The sequence below is a fragment of the Podarcis gaigeae genome (genome assembly GCF_964106915.1).
Source record: "Podarcis gaigeae genome assembly, chromosome: 2".
Classification (NCBI taxonomy): domain Eukaryota; kingdom Metazoa; phylum Chordata; class Lepidosauria; order Squamata; family Lacertidae; genus Podarcis; species Podarcis gaigeae.
This window is the reverse complement of record NC_139679.1, coordinates 121,128,174-121,155,951: the sequence shown is the minus strand read 5'-3', so window position 1 is coordinate 121,155,951 and position 27,778 is coordinate 121,128,174. Positions and strand designations below refer to the sequence as shown.

General features: G+C 49.9%; 2 protein-coding genes across 2 annotated transcripts in view; both read right to left on the bottom strand.

The window, feature by feature from the left end:
- The window catches only part of LOC310837292 (uncharacterized protein), a 530,615-nt gene that overhangs the window by 473,256 nt on the left and 29,581 nt on the right, over window positions 1-27,778 (bottom strand). The window lies entirely within an intron of this gene.
- TAP1 (transporter 1, ATP binding cassette subfamily B member) lies at window positions 8,618-27,697 on the bottom strand. Its single transcript, XM_083723749.1, has 11 exons — window positions 25,948-27,697; window positions 24,369-24,483; window positions 24,129-24,259; window positions 21,085-21,290; window positions 18,369-18,566; window positions 16,608-16,736; window positions 15,797-15,985; window positions 14,998-15,171; window positions 13,566-13,725; window positions 11,579-11,715; window positions 8,618-10,689 (listed from the first exon to the last, which is right to left on the bottom strand). The coding sequence occupies exons 1-11, from the start codon at window positions 26,453-26,455 to the stop codon at window positions 10,441-10,443; spliced, it is 2,196 nt and encodes a 731-aa protein (XP_083579875.1). The 5' UTR covers window positions 26,456-27,697; the 3' UTR covers window positions 8,618-10,440.

Genomic DNA, 27,778 nt, shown 5'->3' with positions numbered 1-27,778 from the left:
TCTCAATAGTGCAGACCGGGTCCTCAGGTGACAGTGCAAGGACGGGGCAGATGGTTTGGGTCTGAGTGGGATCCCCTTCTAATTGTCAATAGGTGTCCTGATCATCGGGAGGTGGTTGGTTTGGAGGATGCAAGGGAGGCGCAGTGGCATTCGCCCAAGGGTGAGCAGACTGGTCTATGGCTGTCATCTGGGTCCGGGGTCCTGACTGGGGTCGGGTTTGAAGCGTCGGGTTCGAGGGCGTTGGTGGAGCATAAGTCGCCGGTTGGTGGTTGGTGTACCCTGGGGTTACGTTGGGTTGCGGGGGGAAAGGAGGGTGGCTGGCTCGAGCAGGGAAGGACTTGGATTCGTGCCCCCCGTAGGTTGACGTATTTAGGTAAGGGCAGAATCTTTTTATGTGACCTTCTTCCTGGCAGTAGTAACACCCTCCAGTCCCCGGTCCCCATTGCCTATAGGGGTTAGGAGGTCCTCCTCCCCGGACCCCCTTTCCTCGGTTGAGGCCTCTACCTCGGTTAGGGCCATAGGTAGTCTCCATGCTCAAGGCCAAGATCTGTTCGACCTCGGATTTACTCTCCTTTTTCTTTCTTTCATCTCGAGAGTTGTAGATGGATTTCGCAATGGACAAGATTTCATTTATACTTTTTCCATCGTATCCAATTTGAAGGTTCAGGGCTTTCCTAATATCTGGGCAGGCCTGATCCTTGAAGAAACCTTTAACGATTACTTCATGTTGTGGATTCTCGGGGTCTATTCCCCCCCAGGTCTTGATGGCAGAGACCAATCTCGTATAATAATCAGAAGGGTGTTCGTTTGGTCCCTGCATTACCGTTTGGACTTTGGTCCAATTAACGGTGCGTTGACCTGCAGCCTTCACGCCGTCCAGAATGGCTTTCTTAAATAATTTTAAGCACCAGATCCCGTTTGTCGTGTTATAATCCCATGTAGGTTCTACTCGGAGACATTGTGCGGTGAGCGCCTGCAAGCCTTGGGGCCGTCCCCTCTGGTAATCGGGCGATTCTATAGCTTCCCCGGCTTTAGCCAGGATGTCCGCCTTCTCTGCCTCGTTAAAGAGGGCATTCAGAAGGACATGGACATCTGCCCAGGTAGGATTGTGGGTGGAAAAGATTGCGCTGATCTGGCGGTGACATTTGTCCGGATCGTCCCTCAGGGAGGGCATCTGGTTGGACCAAGTTACGAGGTCCGAAGTATAAAAGGGATGATGCGTATACACCATTCTTGGGGTTCCGTCAGGTGAGAGAGGCGGGATCGGCAAAGCCCTTAGAGGCATTTGGATCGCGGTAGAGCTCACAGTAGAGCTCACTTGGTCAGAAGGCCCTGGGGTTCCTTGGTTATAGTTCAGGGACTCTGCCGTAGACCCACAAGGTTCGGAGGGGAGATCTCTATCTCTGTTTGGGGCAGGATCTTCAATGGTGTTGTGAAGCATTGAGGAAGGGGTTTTAGCTTTGGTCTGCCCGGGGTCTTTGGGTTTAGCCTGTCCAGAGTCCTTAGTTTTAGTAAACCCGAGGTCCTTTTGGTCCTTCTTGGCTTGTAGCCTTGTGACTCTTCTACTGTCTTGAGTCCCTTCCCCCCCCTCTCCATCGCTACTTGAACCGCTGTCAGACGGCGGTGGTCCTTGGTAGTAAAAGTGAACCAGGGCCTGCTGTATATCTTCGTCCTCATAAGGGGGGGGCATCTGCTGTCGCCCGGGATTCATTATAGGTAGCTGATAAGAAGTTGTTCCCTTCGGGGCTTGGAGCACTCTCCTTACGGCCTCGAAGGCAGCCAGGTATTCCAACTGGCGGGGTTTTTCTTCCATTAAGTATTTCTTTAAATAGTTCAAGCGCTCTTCATTGAACGAACCCCCTGACGGCCAGCGCAATTCAGGTTTAGCCGAGGTGGTACTGGCGGGCCAGATCTCAGAGCAGAGGTCCTCTAACTTTTCTTTAGATAATAACTCGTGGCCAGGAATCGACTTCCAATGTGTGATAACAAATTGGAGAGGAGAGTCGGGATCCTTCTGGGATCGGGATGGCTTTCTGGAAGCCTTCCTCCCAGAGTGAGCCCGCTCGTTTTTGGAAGCCTGGGTACCCATAGTATAGTTCACGCGTGTCTAGACAAGAAAGAGGAGAGAGGGATAGGGGTCGGTAAAGTTTGGTGAGCCAATAAAGGGCTTGCAGTATAAGAGTGGTCCCTAGTCGCTTGGCAACTTCCTTAGAGAGTTTAAAGAGCTCTAGCTATCCGGTATTATTTTTCTTTTCCTATTTCCTTAACCAGTAATCTGGGGTCCCTTTCCACTCTGCCGGTCCCGCCCAATTCCTCATGGGCTATTCCCCCCCTGGCAACCTCCTACCTATCGATCACTCTCAGGAAAAGGGGCCCTACTGAACGCCCGCGCCATGCGGTGCCAGATCGGGTCGTCCCTGGATAGGATTTCGGATCGAAAATCCCCCTTGCTTTCGGAAGCGGGCTTACGGTACACGGGGTACGTAGTCCGACCGGTGCGGCTGGGATTAGGATAGAAAGCAAGACCACTTCCTGCCCCCTAGAAAGGACGCTCGGGAAGATCGGAAAAGAGCTCCAACCCCTTGCTTTCAACTGGGATGCCCGTTGCGGAGAGTCGGCTATCTTTCAAGTCGGGTCTCTCCGTCTTACCCTTCGGGCTCCCAATTGGTGCGGCTGGCTGGAGAGTTTAGAGAAAGGGATAGAGCTCAGAACCCCCTTTTCGGGTCGAGCGGCGGTCCACGGTCTCTCTCGCTAACTGGACCAAGAGAAAGGTGAGAAGAAGCGATAGAGAGGAGGGCAGAGAATTCGGTTGCCAGGAGAATTCCACCCCCTTTCCCACCAGTGCACTGGATTTCTTTCCTATACTCACGAGTCTTCTGTGTTGATCCGATCCCGGGATCGATGAATAAGCCGGCTGGATCCCTTTTGCTCCCCGGCTGAACTCCTGGGGCTTTCGATTACCGCCCGGAAGATGGCCGGGGGTCCCAACAGGGTCTTCCCAGGCAAAGTGGCCCGGAGCCGGCTGAAGATCTCGGGGCCCCCGGTCAGCAGCTCGGGAGAACCGCTCAAAGCCCCACGTTGGGCGCCAAGCTGTTACGGAAATCTGGGTGCGTATTTACCCTGCCACCCAGCCAATCGGACAGAGTCCGTGGATTCTTGCGGAAGAAAGAAGCTCAGCCGGAGACAGGAGCAAACTGCCGAAGATCCAAGTTTATTGGCCAACAGGTTCAAGACGAGATTGAACCCCGAGAGTGGGGCGACATAAACTTTTAAAAGTTCCCTCCAAGTCCCAGAATACAGTGCACGAAACGTCATGAATTCATTATGGGAGGGTTGGGTTTTACGGATTGCATCATGAATATATTACACACGTCATGAGTGTCTCAGAGAAAAGGTGGGGTTACACTCATTTACATTTGAGACAAGGGAGGGGGAAATATGTAGAGCGAGAAATACACATAGACAATCGTTTATCAAGTACCGGTGGTGGCAGGACAAAGGGTCATAGATATGCATCGTCTGCCACCTGGTATTGCCCGGGGAAAGGGTTATGCGAAGCGATCTGACAGGATTAAGAAGTTCCTGTGTACGTGCCTGGCCGCTCCGGGGATTATGGAAGTAGGGATCACATCATGGAGTCCAGAAGGGGCTGAGTTGAATGACACCAAGAGCAAAGAAATCGGAGTTGTGGTTGATTTTATGTGAATTTCCAAAGGTTTCCTATGTGATTCGGTCTATTTGGTATTGGTAATCAAAAGCGGAAACAAAATGGATACATTGTAACAGGAATGGATACATTTTGACAGTTTTACGAGTTCTCTAGTTTCGGATCCATTGTTCTCACAGTGGGGGGCCGTCAACAGCTTGTCAGTAGGTTCAATGAGGCGTGCAAAGCTGCCTGAGCTAGCTCCTGCAGGACGAATGCATGGCTGTGATTGGCCAAGACGCAGCCATAGGAATAAGCGGAGATACAGGAGCGCCCGGTCTACTCGTTCTGAGTATGGAGCGCAAATAGCCATAGGAAAAGATAAGAGAATACATTCATATATTCGAGCTTATTTCGCTCGTGGTAGAAAGGGGTTCTGGGGAAGGTGTGGTGCTTGTGCGACGGTGAGGGGAACTGAGGGTGGGTGAACGGGGATACCCTAGAGGTCATCGCCTCGGTTGTTCAAGGGAGAGGGGCAGAGAAGATACCCCCCCCCCTTTCCGATCCGTATCAGTAAGCATATAGTAAGGTTGATAGTACAATAGCTTTGTAAACAAGCATTTGGGTTTCCTTGTGAATGTCCCGGTCCTCAAACACTGCACTTCAGTCTTGGAGAAAGCCGCAATTGCAGAGCTCAAGCTCGCAGCTGGGGAGGAGTGCTGCTCTTGCTTGCAGCCTTCCCACTGGTGCCAGAACTTGGAAGGGACCCCAAGGGTCATCTAGCCCAACCCCCTTGCAAGAGAGGAATCTCAGCTGAAGCATCCATGACAGACAGCCATTCGAACATCTGCTTTAAAACCTTTAAAAGGAAGGAGAACTTAAGAAGAGACTGCAAAAAAGCTGCAACTAAACGAATAATTCTGGTGCTGGAGGAAACTCTTGAGAGTCCCATGGACTGCAAGAAGATCAAACCTCTCCATTCTGAAGGAAATCAGCCCTGAGTGCTCACTGGAAGGACAGATCCTGAAGCTGAGGCTCCAGTACTTTGGCCACCTCATGAGAAGAGAAGACTGCCAGGAAAAGACCCTGATGTTGGGAAAAATTGAGGGCACAAGGAGAAGGGGACGACAGAGGACGAGATGGTTGGACAGTGTTCTCGAAGCTACCAGCATGAGTCTGACCAAACTGCGGGAGGCAGTGGAAGACAGGAGTGCCTGGTGTGCTCTGGTCCATGGGGTCACGAAGAGTCGGACACGACTAAACAACAACAAACGAATAATTGTGGCAACCTGAGTTGGGTGCTACCTTCATTCCCAACGCACTCCCGCAAGACTTGCAGTGCCGGATTTATGTATAAGCTAAACAAGCTACAGCTTAGGGCGCCACTCTCTTGGGCCCCCCCAAAAAATTTAAAGGATAAAAACTGGATGTGTATTTGCAAAATATAAGATAAAAAACAAACAAAAAAAACCTACATACAGCAACAGTGTTTTGTGTTGTGTAGGCTCCTATTTGTTATGTGCAAATGGCTTTAGATACCTATTAGGTCCATAAATTACCATATAGCATATAGTCAACACAAAAAACAGCGGCAATTTGTTGTTGACAAAGAACAACTGGGCATATAAAGGGCCTCATTACCTTCAGTAGTTTAGGGCCTCATCAAACCTAATCCGGCCCTGCACATGAGCATGCATTTGCTGAATCGGGGTCTCGCAGGCCCTGCAACAGGGTCCGATCTGGAATAGGGCACAGCACCCGTCGCTGGGTTGGGAACAGACTTGACTTCAACAGCCGCAACTCCATTCTGATTTTTTTTTTTTTTAAATCTCCAGCATGCAGTTCCAATCACAATAAAATGAAGAGCGGCTTCTTTACAATCTGATCCTAATAAAAACTCCCTAGCCTTTATTATGCTTAGGGTTGCAGCCTGCAAAGATGGGAGGTCTCGCTTGCCGGCAAACAAAAGAAAAGCGAGCACAGAATTCGTGAAACATTGTCAATACACAAATCGATTCAAAAGCGAGCAACCGGTGCGCTGCGCTGCTCCTTTCAACCGCTAGGTGGCGCTAGCTAAACGCGCCGCGGCGGCCGGCAGGGGGAATCCCCGACTGTTCCAACCTTGCGTGACCGAATCTACCCAGCAACCGATGACGCATCCCATGCCTTCTTTAGCCATTGGTTCGGCGGGACACGGCCAAGTTTATCAGCTGGGCGGAGTGCCAGGCGCTGTACTAGGAGGGGCGGGAGGAGAGGAAACCACACGGGCCGCTTCCTGCCTGTTAGATCGACGCGATAGAGGAAGAAGAGAAGCAGCAGATGGCCAGTGTTCTTGCCCTTCCCCCTTGCCTTCCTGATCAACCCACAAAGTCCACCTTCCAGGCCCCATAAAATCGCAGCTCTGCTGCAATTGCAATTATGTTAGATTCTGGACTTTTGCATTATTTCCCTGAGTTCAAAAGCGGCCCCTCCTGCTGTTTCTGCAGAATGAGGCCCTGGCTAGCTGGCCTCCCCGGTCCTGCCCTTAAAGCACCCTCTGTTTGCATAGAACCGCTTTCCTAGGAAAGGGTTGCCAACTTGCTTCTTCAAGCAGGGCTCCTGTGCCTTTGAGTGCAGAGCAAAAACAAACAAAAAACCTCCTGCCAACTCTCCAGTCCTGGGAACAGCAGCACCAGGTGGATTCCTGCCTGCTGTGTAGCTCTTGAGGCAGGACGGGAAATTCTCAGTCCCTAGAGAGGAGGACAAGCCAAACACTCACTGAGCTGGAAGTTAATTATAGCCTTGGGGTTTTCCCCTGATGTCATGCTGCAAGCCTGGAGCCTGGTAATGAACCGGCAGGAAACATTTCTGCACAGAGACACCACATCACATATCATCATTACTGGCCCCAACAACATCACACATACCATCTCGGGATTATTTAATTGCTCATCGTCTAACATTGTGTATGCCATCAAATGCCAACAGTGTCCTTCAGCTCTCTATATTGGACAAACAGGCCAGACCTTACGCCAAAGAATAAACGGACATAAATCGGACATCAGGAATCACAAGACAGAGAAACCAGTAGGAGAACACTTCAATCTCCCAGGACATTCTATACAAGATCTCAAAGTAGCTGTTTTACTACAAAGGAATTTCAGAAATAGACTGGAAAGAGAAGCTGCTGAATTACAACTTATCACCAAACTTAAAACCATGGAGAAACCTGGCCTGAACAAAGACCTTGGATTCTTATCTCATTATACATGACAAAGCCATTTTTCACCTTTTCACCCCTTGCTTCTTCCTGTAAGACCTATTGCAGTCGTTAAGAGTCGTCAACAGGCTCATCACAGCTATCTGCCAATCACCCATTCCCACCACCCTTCTGAGTAATACCCCTCCCCACCTTCTCACTATATAGAAGGGTCTGGAAACTTCTGTTTCAGTGTATCTGAAGAAGTGTGCATGCACACGAAAGCTCATACCAAGAACTGACTTAGTTGGTCTTTAAGGTGCTACTGGAAGGAATTTTTTTTGTTTTGACTATGGCAGACCAACACGGCTACCTATCTGTAACTGGAACCACATCACACAGTGACCCTTCCAGATGCTGCTGGACTCCAGCTCTGACCATTGGCCCTGCTGGCTTCTGCTGGGGGTTCGGAGTGCAACAACATCTGGAGGGCCACAGCTTCCCTAATGATTTTTCCATGCTCTGTAGTTTTCCATTCCTGCTGATGTTCACCTTTGTTCTGTCCTGGAAGTAAACTGGCTCTTTCCGCTGGAAAGGAGGCAACCAAGAGGAGATAGCCATCTTCAAATAACATGGAAGAGGGAGCAAGCTGGTTTTCTCCTGCTCTGGAGGTAAGATTCGAACCAAGGGCTTCACGTTACCAGAATGGAGATTCCGACTCAACATTCGGAAGGGCTTTCTGACAGGAAGAGCCGTCTGACAGTGGAACGGTCTCCCTCGGGAGGTGATGGGACTCTGCTTTCCTGGAGGTTTTTAAGCAGAGGTTGGCTGGCCATCTGTCCTGAATGCTTTAGCTGAGATTCCTGCATTGCAGGGGGCTGGACTAGATGACCCCAGGGTTTACATGTGCACAAATTCTTGCCTTTCTGTAGCAACAGGTGATGCTTAACCCCACTGTCCTCTGAGGTAGGTTAGGCAGAGAGGCAGCATCAGAGAGAGGCATCAGAGAGAGGCAGCCCTGAGGTCACCTGGTGAGGAGATTAAAAATCTGTTGATAACCTTCCCATTACAGTGGTACCTCGGGTTAAGAACTTAATTCATTCTGGAGGTCCGTTCTTAACCTAAAACTGTTATTAACCTGAAGCACCACTTTAGCTAATGGGGCCTCCCGCTGCCACCACACGATTTCTGTTCTCATCCTGAAGCAAAGTTCTTAACCCGAGGTACTATTTCTGGGTTAGTGGAGTCTGTAACCTGAAGTGTCTGTAACCTGAGGCACCACTGTACTTGTTGTGGTGGAACAACCTTTAACCACCTAGTGCATGGGTAGACAAACTAAGGCCCGGGGGCCGGATCCAGCCCAATCACCTTCTAAATCCAGCACGCTGATGGTCCGGGAATCAGCGTGTTTTTACATGAGTAGAATGTGCCCTTTATTTAAAATGCTTCTCTGGGTTATTTGTGGGGCACAGGAATTCGTTCATCCCCCCCCCCCCCAAATATAGTCCGGCCCTCCACAAGGTCTGAGGGACAGTGGACCGGCCCCCTGCTGAAAAAGTCTGCTGACGCCTGAAGTGCACTGAACATGCTGGACTGCAACTGAAGGCCTGATAGTTGTTGCAACCCAACACCTTCTGGAGGGCACCAAGGTGGCTGGGCCAGGGGTGGGAGGGAAGAGAAAAACAGGATGGCCATAGTTCAAGGACATACAGCGGCCGTATAGAAAGGTGTCTTCATTGTCCTGGGGGAATGAGATCCATGCTTTATAGTGAAAAACAGTGAAAGAGAAAAACCCACATAAAAAGTATATTTCAATTTATACACATCTACAACAAAGCACATTTCTCTGTTCGCACATGTAAGAAACACACAAAAGCAAATAAAATAAAATAAAATAAAATCTGGAAAATGAAACAAAAACCTCAACATTTTAAGTGGTTGCCTAGACCTGTTTGAGGAAAAAGATACCATCTCAGAGCACAGCCCCCAGAGAGCTCTCCACCTCCATGTTATTGCATACTACAGAACGGGAATTGTCCACTCGAGACCCGTGGCCGGCTCTGCCGTTAAGTAGGGTGAGGCAGCTGCCTCAGGGGCTGGTGGGCCAGGCAGCAGGGTACCCAAGGCAACCCCCCAAAAGCTGATCTATTGTCCCTCTATGAGGAGTCTCCTCGCTCTCTTAACTACACTTCCTACCAATTTAATTTATCAGATTTACATTCCACCTTTTGCTCCAATGAGTGTCATTCATGGTTCTCCCCCTCCACATTTTATCCTAAAAACCCTGAGAGGCAGGCTAGGCGGAGAGCCAGGGACAGGCCGAGCTTCAGGGCCAAACGGGGATTTGAACCCAGGTCTTACTCCGACACGCTCCAACACCCTGACACCCTAGGAGAAGCGGGGCCTGTTTATGTGGCACATGAGTGTTTTGAAAGTATGGCACGGATGTGACCAACCCCTGAACAGAGGGGAAGTGTGCGCATTTTGCAGAAAACCTTTGTACTGTATGACCGAAATGTAACCATACACAGGAAAGCGCCACTTCCGTTGCTACACCCAGTCTATCAGGTGGCCCAGTCTATCGGACTGTGGCCCTCAGGCCTGAAAAAGGGTCCTTCACACTCCTGGCCCACTGCTTTTTTCAGATTCACAACCTCCCAAAGTGACTCACAAGAACTGAAGCCATTAACCAGGTTTTTACAGTACGGCGTACAAAACAAAATGGAGGACGCGGCCCAGTTGCCAGGGCTTCAGTTAGGCTTGACTGCCCACCCAAGTGACTTTTGTGCATGGAGTGGGCGAGGGATGACCTGCCTTTTACCTCAGGCAGCAAAATCTGTTGGGACGGCCCCAATAGTGAAGGAAAGTGTGGGGTGAGAGGATGGTCAAGCAGACAACAGAGGTGGGCCACCTCTGGGTTGATGTAAGGGAGGCAGAGAGGACCATGGGATGGAGGCCTCTGCCCTTTGGCATGTCCTTCGTATAAACAGTGATTCCCACGCACGGGTTTCAAAATCTCAAGTTGTGCCGATCTTCTATGATAAGGTAGGGATTACCGAATGAGTAACGGCCTCCGCTAGGGGTGCCAACAAGAATAAAATATTTTGGTGTAGGGGAGCCAGGTAAGCCTCGCCCCCACAGAATCAATCACAAGATGTGGCCCAAAACACACGGACAACTCCAGATGTAAAGATATGTCTTTTGAAGAGCTGGAATTTTGTGGGGCTGCCCCTCTCAGGTATAGGAGATGCCTTGAAATAAAGATTACTATTTTCATGGAGAGATTAGGAGGCAAGGAAGCTGCCTCATAGCATTGGGCCCGTCAATCTCAGTACTGTCTACACTGGTTGGCAGCAGCTGGTCTCCATGGTTTCAGACAAGGGAGTGTTTTTACCTATTCACAGAAGACTTAAATCTGGGAGCTTCTGCAGGCAATGATCCTAGCAAGGTTATGTCTCCTCAGATCTTTTGCCTTAACTGAGGTGACAAGCTGCAGGCTGGTGGACTGGGCGCACGCCAGGCATTTCCCCATCTCTCCTGCCAAAAGAGGAGGCAGGGATGATGGGCAACGACCGCATAGGTCTAGGCCAGGGATCCTCCATCAGTTCTGAACCCACTATAGATGCTCGTGGTCCACGTCAACAAAGCCATTGTTGCTGCCCTCAGCTCCATTCTGCTGCCTCTGCACCAGCTGCCAGTAGACGCCTTTCTTCTCCATCAGCTCCAAGTGGGTCCCTTCTTCCTGGATCTCCCCATCTTCCATGACCAGGATGTGGTCGGCACGCTCCACGCTGCGCAGGCGGTGGGAGATGAGCAAGACAGAGCGCCTGTGGCGAGCCTCCCCTTCGTAGATCTCCTTCTCCACCTGCGGAGAAAAGCAAAAAGGAGTTTGCTGGCAGGGAGGTAGCCAACTTCTTCCCCTTAACCCAGTTGCCTCCCGAGTTGTTTTGGAGGGCTCCTGTGCCTTAAATGAATCATACATCAGGAAAAGCAGCCTTTTCTTTTCTTTCTTTCTTATAAGATTTATTTATTTGGTTTTTCAAATTACAATTTTACAGTCACAACTCGCAACACAAGAACAAGACTCCAAGCAATCTCTTGGACTCCCCTCCACTCCTTTGTGGGTCCTGTTGTTCATCATTTCCTCCTGCATGAGAATCCAAATCTTTTACCTCTCCATTGTGTCCAAAATTCAGCATTAAACTACAAGTGCTATTCCAGCCCTACTAACAATTTTAACTGTTTACAATGGCTTTTACGATAAGTTATAAATTTTCCCCATTCCTTATTAATAAATAAGAATAATAAGAAGAAGAAATTTATTTATACCCCGCCCTCCCCGGCCAGAGCCAGGCTCAGGGTGACTAACAACAGTAAAATTACAGTAAAAACATAATGGGGGGGGGGGGAATCAATGTAAAATACAGGTTAAAATGCAATTAAAAATTTGGTCTTCCTGATCATCATCATCCCAACATGAAAGAGGCTGTGGGAAAGATTTTTTATTCCCCCCCCCCCCCGACCATCACCAAGCATGGTGTTAAGCGTATAGGCACCCCACCTTGCAAAATCTTCCCACAAAAGGGGTGAAGAGGGAACATTCATCTATCCCCCTGGCTGCCTGGCATGAAAGCCACAGGGGGAATTGCTGCAGTGACCATCTGTTTCTGTAAGTATTGGACCCTTTTTCTAGAATATCACAGTAGAGGCATCCAACACCTCTGGGCTTCTACCCCTCCACGGGCCCAACTTACCTGCTGCTGGCTCTCCATGTCGAGGGCACTCGTGGCATCGTCCAAGATCAGCACTCGGGGGTCTCGGATCAGAGCCCGGGCAATGGCGACCCCCTGTCTTTGGCCGCCAGAGATCTGGCCCCCTGTTTCTCCAGCATCTGCAGGGAGGAACAGAAATGGCAGCGGTGGGGAGACACTTCAGGAATTCCTTTGCTTCCACCAAAACTAGGACAGTCTCCTGCTGCCAGCCTGTGTGTACATTACTAAGCTAGACAGACTTAGTCTGACTCACTATCTGTCAGCTTCCTAAGTTCGCTGAGACTTTCTAGGTCCAACTTAAAAGTGGCCAAGAAATCAGACCCCCAAGACCTTCCCTTCCCTTTTGGCAACCAATATCCAATGCAGGGCCGGCCCACCCGCGAGGCGAAGTGAGGCAACTGCCTCAGGAGGCAGGATTCACCGGGGCAATGGATCCTGTTGTTGATCTTTCTCCTTGCCTTCTTCCTGATGTAGATCGTCCCTTGCCCCTTCTTCCCTGGTGGGGAGTGGGGAATCCTTTAGGGGTCTGGCTCTGGTGCCAAAATGTTTTGGGCCAGCCCAGATCCACTGCTACCACGGCTGGCAGGGCAGTGGGGCAGATGGTTCAACTTTCTGGGGGCCACATGCTGGTGATGGGCAGGGCCAGAGGCAAAAAGTGGGCAGAACGATGAATGTGCGGTTGACTGGGCCTAAATGTTTGCATCTGCTGGCAGAAACTGAACTGAAACAGAATCCCTGACAAAGGAGCCTACGTTTCATGGTATCATCCCACTGAGATTCCAGGACAGGGGTGAAACCAGACTTTATTTCACCCGGGTCAAAGACCCAGTTTGGCACCCCCTGATGCACAGTTGCACACACACACACAAACACACACACACACAAGCTGGGAGTCTCAATGACGCCCCTCTGGAGGCTTCACCCAGGGCAAAAAAACCCGACTAGTCCTCCCATAGCTACAGCTCAGCTCCAGGGTTTTGTTTTTGTGTTTTCTAAGGAAACAAGAAAGCTAATATTTATGAAAGGAAATCTGTATTTGCCAAGCAAATAGAACTAGGGGTCTTTCCTAGGAGGGTAGCCATATTTTGAAGAGCACAAAAAGAGGAGACATTTGCCAACTTCTTGCCGCAACCCCAGAGTCATTCGTGACTGGACTTAATAGTCAGGAGTCCCTTTACCTTTACTTTTAACTATGGATGACTCTCATTTTTAAAAAAGAGGACATGTGGCAACCCTTGGTGGAGATGTAAGAAGCCATATTGCATCTCAAGAGGAGAGAGCGAGCCAAAGCATGCCTGCTCTCAAGAGGGAAGCAGGAAGTGAGGTCAGCAACCCTAAGTGTTAAGTTGTGGGCGAACATAGCAGACGACACAGCGATTTCTCCAGAGTAGCTCTTTACTTGCAAGCTGGACAGAACTGAACAGCAAACAGCTCAGCCGGCCTGCTTTTATAGGCAGCCGGCTGTCAACATTGTAGCAACAACAACCCAGAGTTTCCCGCATAAAATAACTGACGTGGACCTGAGTGAAAACTATCTACAGACCTGAGTGAAAACTATATACAGTATCCCCCTGCTGGCCCAGGGTGAAACTTCACTACATAACACCAAGAATATCAGTCGATAACGCTGAAGGACACTGACACAGGTCAGTGCAAGGAGGACGGTCTAGGGCGTTTGGAGGTTCATCGATCCACCTTGTTCTCATGCAGATGTATCAGCCTACGATGGAAGCCAAGTTAAACCCCCACACTTGCAACACCTGTCCAGACAGGGAGAGGTCTTTCCCAGAACTGGTTACTACTACTGAATCCTTTTGGTTAAGGTGGAGAAGCCACAGGTTGAACCCAGAACCCTTCTGCATGCAGAGCACCTGTTCTGTCCCTGAGCCACAATCCCCTCCCATGGATTCCTTACCAGGGTTAGATAGGGATTTAGAGAACTGGATGGGTCTGGGGAGGGGGTCCCTACCTGTGTCATAGCCACAGCTCATCCTGGCAATGAATCGATGTGCTCCCACTCGCTTGGCCACCCCTGCCACTTCCTCCCGGCTCTTCTCCCCCAAGCCGTATGCAATGTTCTTGTGCAGGGACCGGGCGAAGAGCACCGGGCTTTGGCTCACCAGCGCCACCTGCAGGGAGGGCAGAAGAGTTCGTCAGAGAATCTGGAATACTTTTTTTAATTCCAGGTTATTGCCAAGGAGAACCCAACGGTCCATGCCTGGACTAGGGAGGAAGAGGAATTCATTTGGCTGGCCCTTGCGGTGCACAGAACTGATCCAACACGCCTAAACTTGATTGCTGATTGGAATGCGAGTCCTGATTGGATCACACACTTTTTAAAGGGGGGAAAAAAACACTGAAGAATTTTCAAACTATATACAACGATCCAATAAGAATCTAGATCACAAGGTTACAGAATTCATAGGGGGAAAAGCTTCAGAGCTAGGGCTAAATTGGGGACAATGCACTTCTCAAGCATTTGAGACAGTTTATCTGCACAAAAATATTCTTTCCATAAGAGACATGTACTAAATGTGGGTTTCAAAGATGGAATGCCTTGAGAAGCATGCATCTTAAGGGCGCATTAAAAATGTGTACAAAATGCATACACTATGAAGACTTTCTGTACACTTTTTAAAAATAATATGCACAACTCGGAACGGACCTATGACTGAGCATCAGCAGGACTAAACTATGACAGAATTAGCCCATCCTTTGCATGGAACTGGAAAGTGGTTCTAAAATGACTCCAGTTGGAAAAGGGGAGACTCAGAGGCCGATGGAGCAAAACCAAGGCTGAAAATTGCCCTCTGCTCTCAACATGTGTTTTCCTGTGTTGCATAAGATGATGCCGATTGCAAAAGGAGCTCAAAAGAGAGACTCCATCAGGCAAGGCCTCCTTCCACCTGCCTTGCTCTACCCTCTAGTCTCTGCTTCTCAATGTGTATTGTATTGTATTGTTTGATGTACTGTAGGCTTGCCGTTGTTTTATTGATTATAGATTAGATATTATTTATTGTAACTGTTGAGTGGATTTCTGTTTAACTTTTATATGTTGATATTATTATTTTATACTATTTAAATGATTGTTGAATCTTGCTTTCTTGATGCAGGTTGCCTATTTTAAAGTTATGTTTTATTATCACATTTTTGGTATCGCATTAGATTGTTATAAGATGTACATTTTTTTGTTTCTTTGGCTTGTAAACCACCTTGAGCATTGTAAGATGGAAAGATAGTATACAAATTAAAAATGATGATGATATGGAGAATGTGCTTTCGAAAAAGCAATGAAAGATTAGGGGAGTCGCAAAGGAGAAGACAACGCATACCATCCCTGACCTGCTGAAATACAAGAAAGGCACCTTCGCTTTCTCTTCTGGGGCGAGGTCCTCCCTTACCTTTTCATGCAGGAAACGGTGGTCATATTTGCTCAGCTCTCTGCCGTCCAGGGTCACCTCCCCGCTCTGGGGCTCGTAGAACCGCTCCAGCAGAGCCACAAGGGTGCTCTTGCCCGACCCCGAAGGGCCCACAAGGGCAGTCACCGTGCCAGGGCGCAGCTCTAGGGACACTCCCTGTGGGCAGGAGAGAATGAATAAGGCTCAGGTAGCCCTGAGTGCTCACTGGAAGGACAGATCCTGAAGCTGAGGCTCCAAGACTTTGGCCACCTCATGAGAGGAGAAGACTCCCTGGAAAAGACCCTGATGTTGGGAAAGATTGAGGGCACAAGGAGAAGGGGACAACAGAGGACAAGATGGTTGGACAGTGTTGTCGAAGCTACCAGCATGAGTTTGACCAAACTGCGGGAGGCAGTGGAAGACAGGAGTGCCTGGCGTGCTCTGGTCCAGGGGGGTCACGAAGAGTCGGACATGACTAAACAACAACAAAACATGCCAAGCGGTGGCAGTGTTGGGGTGGGTTCAAATATACTGCACATTATCAATGTCAGTTTTGGGGATCCCAAAAGTCCAGCCCCCTGCAATGCAGAAATATTTTGCCTGATGCAGGACTTGAACCCATGGCTCTGAGATTGAGAGTCTCGTGCTCTTCTGACTGAGCTACCCAGCTTTCTTCCATTCAGGTTCCCCCTCTAAGAGTCTCGGCTGGTCTGCCCAACGTTCTCTTTGTGCCCCCTTCCTGAGGCTCTGTCTCCCCCCCACCCTGAATCCCAGCTCCTTCCTTCCCTTTCTCCCCAAATACCTTCAGCACAGGAGGGCCTTCCCGGTCGGGGTAGGAGAACGAGACATCTCTCATCAGAACATGCCCCTGCAGATCTTGGGGTGTTAGCGTCCCCGATGAGCTAATCTGGGGTGTCCGGTCAATATACTCAAAAAGCTTCTCAGAGGAGCCCACAGCTTTTTGGACACGTGGAGAAACAGAGAGCAGGACCTGCAAAGAGGGGAAGGAGAAAACATCTGACGGAGAAAGCATTGGAGGAGCCAGGGGCCAGGTCACTGGTCCCTCAAATTCAGTATTGTCGACACTGATTGGCAGCAGCTCTCCAGGGTCTTCAGCGGGAGAGGATTCTCAGACCTAGCTGGAAATATCGCCAAGGACCTCAGCATCTTTTCCTCTCCCCTATGTTGGTCTTTAGGGACATCGGTGGCACTGTGGGTTAAACCACAGAGCCTAGGGCTTGCCAATCAGAAAGTCGGTGGTTCAAATCCCCACAACGGGGTGAGCTCCCATTCCTCGGTCCCTGCTCCTGCCCACCTAGCAGTTCGGAAGCACGTCAATGTGCAAGTAGATAAATAGGTACCACTCCAGCGGGAAGGTAAACGGCGTTTCCGTGCGCTGCTCTGTTTCGCCAGAAGCAGCTTAGTCATGCTGGCCACATGACCTGTACGCTGGCTCCCTCAGCCAATAAAGCGAGATGAGCGCCGCAACCCCAGAGTCGGCCACGACTGGACCTAATGGTTAGGGGTCCTTTAACTTTATGTTGGTGTTTGCTCTCCTGAACCCCCTTCCCAATCCCTGCTGTGCGTCCCTGACCCCCAAAATAAAAACTTACCCTCACTGCTGTGGAAAACTCCATTTCGTAGAGGACAAACGTAACGAGTTCTCCGCTGCTGACGCTTCCCAAAGTGACCAGGCGCCCTCCGTAGTAGAGAATCCCCACCTTGAGAAGCAGGCCAGAGAGCTGGAAGGGGAAAACGGGGCTTGAGGGATGCTTGAAGCTGAGCAATCCAGAGTCAAACCGGTCGCCTGTCCAGCTCAGTATGGCCTACACTGACCGGCAGCGACTCCCCAGAGTTTCAGGCAGGGGTCTCGCCCAGCCCTACCTAGAGGGGACGTGAGGTTCAAATATTGCTTGCAAAGGAGATATCCAGCCACTTGACCGCATTGCCTTCCCTTAAAGGCGAAATAATACGCCGGACCTCATGGTTCTAAAAAGCTGTTTAAACTGGAACAAGGGAAGCTGTCTTACAGAGTCAGATCCTTTGTCCATCTAGCTAAGTGTGTGTGTGTTTTTAAAAAATTATTTGGTTTTTCAAATTAAAAGTTTACATAAAAATATCGATCATCAAAAACAAGATTGCAAGGAATCTCCTGGACTTCCATCCTCCCCTTTGTGGGTCCTGTTATTAATAATTTCCTTCTGCATCTTTTATGATAGTCCAAATCTTTTACATCTCCACTGTATCCAGAATTCACCCTTAAACTACAAGTAATACTCCAATCCTACTAACGATTTCAACTGTTTACAATGGTCTTTCCATCTAGCTAAGTGTTATTGACACCCGGGTGGTCAAAGCGGGCCACAAGAGTACAAAACCCACGGAGGCCACAAGGTGAATTACATTTCTATATTGTAAATTAGGGTGTTTGCAATATATTTAATATACACAATTACAGTGGTACCTCGGGTTACAGATGCTTCAGGTTACAGACTCTGCTAACCCAGAAATAGTACCTCGGGTTAAGAACTTTACCTCAGAATGAGAACAGAAATCACGCGGTGGCAGCAGTGGGAGACCCCATTAGCTAAAGTGGTATCTCAGGTTAAGAATACAGTGGTACCTCAGGTTAAGTACTTAATTCATTCTGGAGGTCCGTTTTTAACCTGAAACTGTTCTTAACCTGAAGCACCACTTTAGCCAATGGGGCCTCCTGCAGCTGCTGCGCTGCTGGAGCACGATTTCTGTTCTCATCCTGAAGCAAAGTTCTTAACCTGAAGCACTATTTCTGGGTTAGCAGAGTCTGTAACCTGAAGCGTATGTAACCTGAAGCATATGTAACCCGAGGTACCACTGTAGTTTCAGGTTAAGAACAGACCTCCAGAACAAATTAAGTTCTTAATCCGAGGTACCACTGTAATATATATAATTGAACAGACAATTAACAGATTTAATTATTAAACACATTTAATACACAAACAGGTGTGTGCATTTTTGTTAATGATGCATGACAGAAAGGCTTTAAGATGTGTTTATGTTGTGGTTGCTGCCAAAAACGGCTATGCGGCCAACGGCTACAGGTTGGACCACCCCGATCTACATTGACCAGCAGATGGCTCATTGGAGTTTTTTTTGGGGGGGGGCATTTCCCGCTTTCCCTGGAAGTGCCAGGGATTGAACCCACCACCTTCTGCAGAGGCTGTCACTGAGCTACAGTCCACCCTGGGAGGCCCCACATCCTTCCCTCCGTCTCAGCCTTCCCAAAGGTTGCACTTTCCAGTTGTTTCGGAAACCCCCAAGAGCCCTGCGGCCCAATTCCGGCCTCCATCTCCACCCCCCGCCCAACCAAAAATGGAGCAGTTTGGATCCCTTACGTCGCTAGTCCACATGGAGGCTGCGTAGGCCACGGCCTCCCACTTGTTCAGCTTGTAGGTCTCCTGCAGCTTCTGGTCGTAGCGCCGAGCGGCGCCGTCCTCGTTGGCAAAGCTGCGGACAGTGGAGATGGCCTGGAAGGTCTCCGTGGCCACTTCGTTGGCCTTGGCGAGGGACTCCTGGACCTGCAGCGCCAGGTTCTGGGAGAAGAGAAAAGGCGGGTCAGTGGAGCAGGCGCTGGGGAAGCAAAAGAAAGAAAAGAAAGAAAAGAAAAGAAAAGAAACGGGACAAGGAACTTGTATCTATCATCTATCTATCTATCATCTATCTATCACAAAGTAATAATCCTAACTAGGGACACGGGTGGTGCTGTGGCTTAAACCACAGAGTTTAGGATTTGCTGATCAGAAGGTCAGCGGTTCAAATTCCTGTGACGGGGTGCGCTCCCGTTGCTCGGTCCCTGCTCCTGCCAACCTAGCAGTTCGAAAGCACATCAAAGTGCAAGTAGATAAATAGGTACCATTCCAGAGGGCAGGTAAACGGTGTTTCCGTGCGCTGCTCTGGTTCGCCAGAAGTGGCTTAGTCATGCTGGTCACGTGACCCGGAAGCTGTACGCCGGCTCCCTCGGCCAGTAAAGTGAGATGAGCATTGCAACCGCAGAGTAGGCCACGACTGGACCTAATGGTGAGGGGTCCCTTTACCTTTACCTTAATAATCCTAAATAAATAAGAATAAAAATGAGCACCCCACCCCCAAGACCATTCCATTGTAACTATCTAACCCAGTGTTTCCCAACCGGTGTTCCGCGGCACACTAGTGTGCCACGAGATGTTGCCTGGTGTGCCGTGGGAGGGAGGCGGGCGAGTCGGGCGGCCTTTCCCGGGGTGCGCAGGCCGAGTGGCGGCCGGCGAGGGGCGGGCAGGAAGCAGCTGGGCAGCGGAGCTCCTCCCGGGCCGGACGGGGAGGGGCTGCGGGGACTCGCCCCGGCGCCCCGTCCGCGCCTCCAGGTGAGGCGGGTGGCCGGAGGGCTCGGCTGCCCTGACTGACCCAGTCGCCCGTTCCCGCTTGGCCCTTCCCGGACGAGCGCCTCGCGCGCCCCTCGCGGAAAGACTTCCTCGGGAGTAAGCCCCACCCGCCGCCGCCGGAGTTGCTGCCGGGAGGAGGCGGCTTTCCCCTCAGCGGGGTGGGGCGCGCTTGGCGACGAGGAGGCGGCCCCCCACTTCTCTTCGGATGCGCTGCTCTTCGCTCCGGGACCAGAGGAGTGAGGTGGCGCGTCTTTTCGGGCGCCCTCCGCTCTCCATTTTCACTCCCTCGTTGGATTCCCCTCTCCCAGCGCAGAACCAGAAAAGTTGACATTTCTTCCCTCTCACCCTCGCCTTTTGTGGAAACCTCCCTTAGCGGGGTTGCTGTCTGAACAGACAATTGTTCCGATTTCATTTTGAACAGTAACTTTAAAATTAATGTGCCTTTTCCAAAATCTTTGGCTCCGAGGCGGTTAGTTCATTTTGGCATGCGGAGTGACCTGCTTATTTATTGGTGGCCGTGAGGGTGAGGATAAACGGGGAAACCTTCCTTCCCCCCATTCCAGCTTTCCCCTGGCAGCGCCCACTTCTTGCACTGAGAATTTGCCCTTGTTTTGGAAACTCTTTGCAGTAGCCGCGCTTGGGCAACAACATTTTCTAATGGTGGTGTGCCTCGAGATTTTTTTCATGAAACAAGTGTGCCTTTGCCCAAAAAAGGTTGGGAAACACTGGGCTAACCTCCAAAAATTTCAACACCTCTTGCGATGGTTTGATCCCTTTCCGCTTAAACAGTACAAATTCTACAAGCACCTTCCATATCTCCTCAGAATCATTTCTCCTGCATATTCCCCGTCTTACCTTAATGGCACATGTTAATTTATCATTAATAGGTAGATAGATACTTTAATACGGTCGGAGACCAGCTTATAAAACACACTTGGGGGAAGCTATATTCTACCACATGTGGGACATAATTCCCTTTTTCCTCGCGTCCCCTCCAACGCAACACCAAATATTCCCTGTGTCCTTTTTTCAGAGACGGCCATTTCTCCTAAAACCGACAAGTTTCGGTAGGGGGAAGAAGCAGGGAAATTGGAGCACAGAAACCGCTGCTTAAGTGGCAGTCACATTTACTTCAGTTGATCTTAGTTGGGAGAGTCTCTCTCCCTCCTTTTTAGGGGCAGTCTAAAGGAAGAGCCACACCAAAATCACAAAGAATCCTGAGAGTATTATTAATTATTATTATTATTCGAATTTATATACCGCCCTATATCTGGGGGTCTCAGGGTGGTTCACAGCAGTGGCGTAGCGTGGGTTGTCAGCACCCAGGGCAAGGCAAGTAATTTGCACCCCCTAACCCTACCCCTAACCCCCAGATGTTGTGGCCGGTGCGGCTGGCCCCCCCTGCACCCCCCACGCTATGCCACTGGTTCACAGAATAAAACCAAGATATAAAACCAAAAAAGTACAGCTTTCACCTCACAGAGCTACAATTCCCAGCACCTTCAACAAACTACAGTTCCCAGGATTATTTGAGGGGAGTTTTCTATACAATGTGGATCTGCCCATTACTACTGAATACCAGTTATTGGGGAACAACAGTCAGAGAGGGCCCTTGTTGAGAGAAAGAGAGATGGTACCGAGTTCGAATGACTCCCAGCAGGACCCTGCATAGCACTCCTGGTTATTTGGGTACCTTGTGAAATTTCCCCGAGAGCTTTGGCACCAGCAGGATGAAGGGCAGGGCCACCGTGACGAAGAGGGTCAAGGGCACCGACAGCCACAGCATCATGGCGTAGAGGAAGACCCCTCGCATCAGGTACCACATCAGCAGGCTGAGGTCGCTGCTGAGGGCCTCGCTCATGGTGTCCGTGTCAGTCGTCACCCGAGAAGTGATGTCCCCTGTAAGGAAGGAGGTCAAAGATGACGGAACAGCACAGGAAATATCTGGGCAAGGTTCAAGGTAAGCGAAGATGACCCAACAGCTGTATAATATCTGCAAGGAAAACCGAGTGGGGGGATTATTCCATGGGTGGCGCTGTGGGTTAAACCACAGAGCCTAGGACTTGTCATTCAGAAGGTCGGCGGTTCGAATCCCTGCAACAGGGTAAGCTCCTGTTGCTCGGCCCCTGCTCCTGCCAGCCTAGCAGTTCGAAAGCACATCAAAGTGCAAGTAGATAAATAGGTACCACTCCGGTGGGAAGATCAACGGCGTTTCCATGCGCTGCTCTGGTTCGCTGGAAGCAGCTTAGTCATGCTGGCCACATGACCCGGAAGCTGTACGCCGGCTCCCTCGGCCAATAAAGCGAGATGAGCGCTGCAACCCCAGAGTCAACCACGATTGGACCTAATGGTCAGGGGTCCCTTTACCATTACTTTATCCCTGATAATAATAACAACAATAATAAAAAAAAAATTATTTATACCCCGCCCTCCCCAGCCAAGACTGGGCCCAGGGTGGCTAACACCAGGCACAAAACAATTGATTAAAATATAACTTAAAAGCAAGATTCAAATACAACATGAAACTTAAAATGCAGCCTCATTTCAGTAGAAACTCAAATCAAAAACTTTTTGCGGATGAAAACGTCAAATCTTCACCAAGGCCAACTATCCAGGCTGGTCCTACATGGGCCAGAAAAAAAGCTAGGGAATCCTCAAATAGGAGTTCCATCACAGGAGGAGAAAGGAAACAGATGGAGGGGAAGGGGATCAAGTAGATTTCAAGCCAAAGGCCAGGCGGAACAACTCTGCATTTCCAGGAATGTGAAAATTTTCCAAACCAACCAGAGCAGCTGAAATCCACTCCTGCTTTTTAGCTTTTGAGGAAAACGTGTGTTGTTTGGATGAGCATGGAAATAAATACAGTGGTGCCCCGCAAGACGAATGCCTCACAAGACAGAAAACTCGCTAGATGAAAGAGTTTTCCGTTTTGGAGGTGCTTCGCAAAACGAATTTCCTATGGGCTTGCTTTGCAAGACGAAAATGTCTTGCGAGTTCCTGCGGGGTTTTTTCCCTTTCCCCCCCTTTTTCTAAGCCGCTAAGCCGCTTATCCGCTAAGCTGATAAGCCGCTAATAGTGCCAATCCGCTAATCCATCAATGGGCTTGCTTCGCAAGACGAAAAAACCGCTAGACGAAGAGACTCGCAGAACGGATTCTTTTCGTCTTGCGAGGCACCACTGTAAGGATCTGTGTTGAATTATGTTGGGTTAGATCAGTGGTTCCCAACCTTTTTTTGGCTGTGCCCCACCTAAGCATCTCTAAAATCCTGATGCCACCCCCACCCCCAGTGACATATAATTCTTATTTTTTTAAAAAGTGAACTCTTATTCACGTGGAGGCCTTTAACTTGGTCTAAACATTCTCAAATTGCCCCCCTTAAAAATCAAATTTCCTCCCTGTGGGGGGTTAGATCCTTGAGCCCAGCACCGCCATCAGGTCAGGATCTGGGGGCAGATAGTGCACATTTCAGAGAAAGTGGTTTTTGTTTAAATTATCTGTTACAATTTACAAATCACCTTTCACATAAGCCTCAAGGCGTTTTGCAACCGCCCATTTAACTCTACTTCCAGTGTGCTCTAGGGGTTGGGCGATATCCGGATTTCAACATAGCGATATATCAGTAGCTAAACATCGCAATGTATCAATATATCACGATGTCTGAAATATGGATGGAACTATGTAGAGGCGAGCGCTGCTGGTTCGGGACGCAGACTACACATAATTTGGGCCACCAAATAAGTACCTTGTTGTTTCTTTGGAAATGCTACATTTTGATGGGTACCCCCCACCCCTAAAAACCCCCAGCTTCAATCCAAATTGAGAAAAAGGACGACCTAGCTGCATTTTAAGCCAACGATGTGGACACAGCCGTAAAATAAAAGGAACCAGGGTTCAAGTCCCCACTGGGCCCTGAAGCCTTGGGTCTGTCGCTGCCTCTCAGCCTACCTCACAGGGCAGTTGTGGGGGGGTTAAATGGGGAAGAACCACGTGTGCCACCTTCAAGCTCCTTGGAGGAAAAGGTGGCATATAAAAGCAATAAACAAACACCGTATTTTTCGCTCCATAAGACGCACCTAGTATTCGGAGGAGGAAAACAAGAAAAACAATATTCTGAACGAAACAGTGGATGTATGATTATTGTGGTTCATGCTGTGGCCACAATGATATGTCATTTGACGGTGAATTTGGGGTGACCCAATGCAAAAATCCTGAGGATCCATGTGGATCCATGCTTTGTAACCTTTTTTTGTGCCATTGTGGCCCCACGAAACAGTGGATGCGTGATTTTTATGGTGCGGGCTGTAGCCATGGACATGCTACATTCTGATGGTGAATCTGGGGTGACCCAATGCAAAAATCCTGAGGATCCATGCGGATCTGTGCTTTGTAACCACGTGTTTGCTTTGTTTCAACACCCACTCCCCTCCTTCAAAAAAAAAAAAAAAAAAGCATAATCTGCTTTTCGCTCCTGGGCAATTCGGCTCCAGGGACCACGCATTCACTCCATAGGACGCACAGACATTTCCCCTTACTTTTTAGGAGGAAAAAAAGCGTGTCTTATGGAGAGAAAAATACAGTACTTAAAAACTCCAGAAGAGCAGTAAAATAGCTTTTTTTTGAGAATGCTACAAATTAGCAGGAGGCAGCAGTCTGAAAAAAAATTATGCAATAATCCAGAAAATAAAGGGGTACCAAACTTAAAGACAAGTCCCATTTGGTGCAGAGTCTGGTTTTACCTGTCTTGTTAGCGTGGAAGAAGCCGACTTCCTGTTGCAGGACAGCTCTGAAGACGTTGCTCTGGAAGCGAGTGTGGAAGTGGTTCATGGTGGTGTTGTAGAAATAGTCGCACACGAACTCAGCCAGAGCGCTGAGAGAGAGAGGGAGAGGTCAGAAAGGGAGGCTGGGCCTCTGCCTTCCAACACCCCCCTTTCTCCCACCCCAAAAACCTTCCTAAAACTTCTCCACCTGCTCCGTACCTGCCAACGGTGAGGGCGGACATCACCCAGAGAGCTCTCTCGAAGGCAGAGGGGTCAGCCTCACCGGTGATCCAGTCGGTCACGTGCCCCGTGTAGTACGGGATCGCCATCTCCCCTACGACACACAAAAGGGGGGGGGGAGACCCTCAGGACTCTGGGAACCCAGGGACAAAATGGTAGGCGTGGGAGTAACAGGAGCTGGAGGCTTCGGTTTTGGGGTGAGAAGTGGGGTGTATCCCCCTTTCTTAGGCAACTGCTCAGTCTTCGCCAACCCAGAGCCCTCTGTATATTCCGGCCTGCTCATAGGAGCCAACTCCTAGGAGCCCTGGGGGCTTCTGTCCCCCACAATAAAATATTTGAGAAAAAGCTTGTGGCCATTCAATCAGTGTGTGTGCACAGCGTCGTGTGATCAATTATGTGGGCAGGGGCTTACCTGGGCCCCCACAATATTTTATTCAAGTTGCCACCCCTGCCCAGCCCAGCAATGTCTCTGTTATTATGCACCAAAATTAATCTAGTCCTGAAGCTGCAAGGAAATTGCACCCTGGCCTCAAATCAAAGGCGGCGGCGAATCCTGAAACTTGGCTGAAATTTGCATTCGTTGCAGATGGTGTTGGGTGAAAACAACCAATAAATGGAAACCAGCTGGCAGCAGGTCAGACGAACACCTACCAGCATTCCTCCACACATGAGCTAGACGACAATTCACCTGTGGGACTCATTGCTACAAGATGCTGGGAGGATCAGGAGCATACATAACTTTCCCAAAGAAAAAGGCTGGATGAATACAAAGAGGATGTCAGGTTTCTGGGTGGCTTCCCACAAGCAAACCACTCGTCTCGCTGCACAGACACCCTCAAGATGCAGAGAGAGATGGACCCAGAGGGGTAATTCTTACTTTTAGAAAACATCTGAAGACAGCCCTGTTTAGTGAAGTTTCTAATGTTTGAAGTTTTATTGCTTTTTTATTATTAATAATACAGTGGTGCCTCGCAAGACGAAAAGAATCCGTTCCGCGATTCTCTTCGTCTAGCGGTTTTTTCGTCTTGCGAAGCAAGCCCATTGACGGCTTAGCGGCTTAGCGCTATTAGCGGCTTAGCGCGGCTTATTGGCTTAGCGGATAAGCGGCTTAGAAAAAGGGGGGAGGGGGAAAAAGTCGGAAAAACTCGCAAGACATTTCGTCTTGCGAAGCAAGCCCATAGGGAAATTTGTTTTGCGAAGCGCCTCCAAAACGGAAAACCCTTTCGTCTAGCGGGTTTTCCGTCTTGCGAGGCGTTCGTCTTGCGGGGCACCACTGTATTCTGTTGGGAGATGCCCAGAGTGGCTGGGGTTGACCTGTCCAGATGGGAGAAAATAATATAATAATATAATAACATAACAACATAATAAAATAAATAAATAAATAAATAAATAAATAAATAAATAATAATAATAATAATAATAATAATAATAATAATAATAATAAATATTATTATTATTACAAGTAAAACTCTGTACCAGAGATAGAGCTGGGAAGGGGGTTAGAATGAAGCTAAGGGGTGGGTTTGGGACCCCCACCCACCCCCACGCACTCACTTACCCAAGGATGAGACCACCAGCAGCACAGCGATGGCTATGAACCTCAGCACATCTGGCCTCATGGAGGCGACAAGGCGCCAAAAGGATGCAGAAGATTTCGTCTCCACCTCCCCCTTCCCGTGGGGGGCGAGGTGGTGCCACAACAGGGCCGATGCCCCCACAACAACATAGCTGAGGGCAAAGACATCTGCCCGGGCCCAGCTGTGCGCCAGCTCTAGGGCGACCCCTTCAGACAGAAACAGGTATTGCAGGGTTGTGTAGCAGGGGACCAGGAAGCTGAGGAGGAGCGCTGCAGGCAAGAGGCTGTCTTGGACCCCAGGACCCACACAGCAGGTGGCGGCACAAGCCGAGAGGGTCAGCAGCAGGCACCGCGCCAGGGCAGCGGCCCAGGACGCCACCAGGGGGCTCCACCAGGGCAGTTTCAGCAGATGCCAGGCCAGGCGGAGGGTGAAGAAGTCCAGGAGCAACACTGGGGGGATCCAGACCCAGCGCACCCAGGAGGGCTTCATCTTCTCTGCAGCTGGCAGGATCCTAGAGAGAGAGAGACAGAGAGGAGCAGCTGCCTTCGGAGGAGAGGCCGGCAAAGCGCAGATCTGGAAAGCCCCACTGAAAAAGAAAGCAATCAAGAATCCGGATCAGGCCAAAGATCTCATCTGGGGGAAAAGCATCTGCCACTCCCTTCCCAAGGAAGAAGCAGCCGCCGCCGCAACGCGCAGCAAATCTGCAGCCGCGCACCCAGTTCTCCGTTTCCAACGGAGGACGGAGCAGATCCGCTCGATCCAGCCGGAAAGTTTCTTTCTGCTGCAAATCGGCGTCGCTAAAAGAGGTTAAAAGGAAGGGCGACGGCGCGCCCTCTGGCGGCCCTACGCCTCCTCGCGCCTCTTTGCGCGAGGGAATAATCAAAAAGGTTTTTTTTAAAAGGAACAGGATCTTTTGTAGATCCTGGGAGCTAAAAGTGGAACTGGAGTCAAAAGGGGAGAGAGGTTTGCAGCCTTCCGTCAGCCGCGCCTCTCTTCTCTGGAAAGCCCCTCCGACGAGCTCGGATCTTCGGGGAAGCACCGCCGTTTCTGGGAAGTGGAAAACGAAAGTAGTTTGCTGTTTCAGAAATATCTCAGAAGTGGGAAGGGCTAGCGGACGAGAAGGAAACGGCCCGCTAGTAAAGTCTGGAGGGGGAAGGGAGTTGCAAATGGCTTTGTGTCTCTGGCAGGATAAATTATGTCTGCAGGGCAGGCGGCGATTCAACCGGGGAAGCTTTTCCTACTAGATGCGCGGAGATGCAACGGGCAAGCTTCACCAGTTGGATTTTGTCAGGCAGCAGGAAAAAGTAGGAGGGAGTTTCCTAGGGGTGAAAACACACGCTCTGCATCTGGCTAGGGCATTCACATCCCACTTTTCGATTTATTGCCATTTTGAAAAAAGAAACACGCGTGTCCGCCCGCCCACACGTGCTTCTTGAACAGAATATCAGGGAGGTGCGTTTTCACACCCGCCTGGGCACACGGCCGCCGCCGCCGCGGATGCAGCAGAGACGTCGACTGAGCACCGGGGAATCGTGGAGCTGGTAGGGCAACCCAGAGATCCTGTAGTCCAACCCCAATGCTCAACGATCTCTCTCGCCTTCTCTCACCCTCAGCGTGCAGGGCGCCCCTTGCACGTGCGAATCCCCCCACTTGCCCCGCCCGGTAGCCTCGATCTGTGCGAGGAAGGTCTTGTACTCTGCACATGCTCTGGACCACTCTCGCCATCGCGATTCTTCCCATCGCGATTCTTCCCCACGCCGGAGGGTTAACGCGCGTTCATTCATTCATTCATTCATTCATTTAGAAATGTGA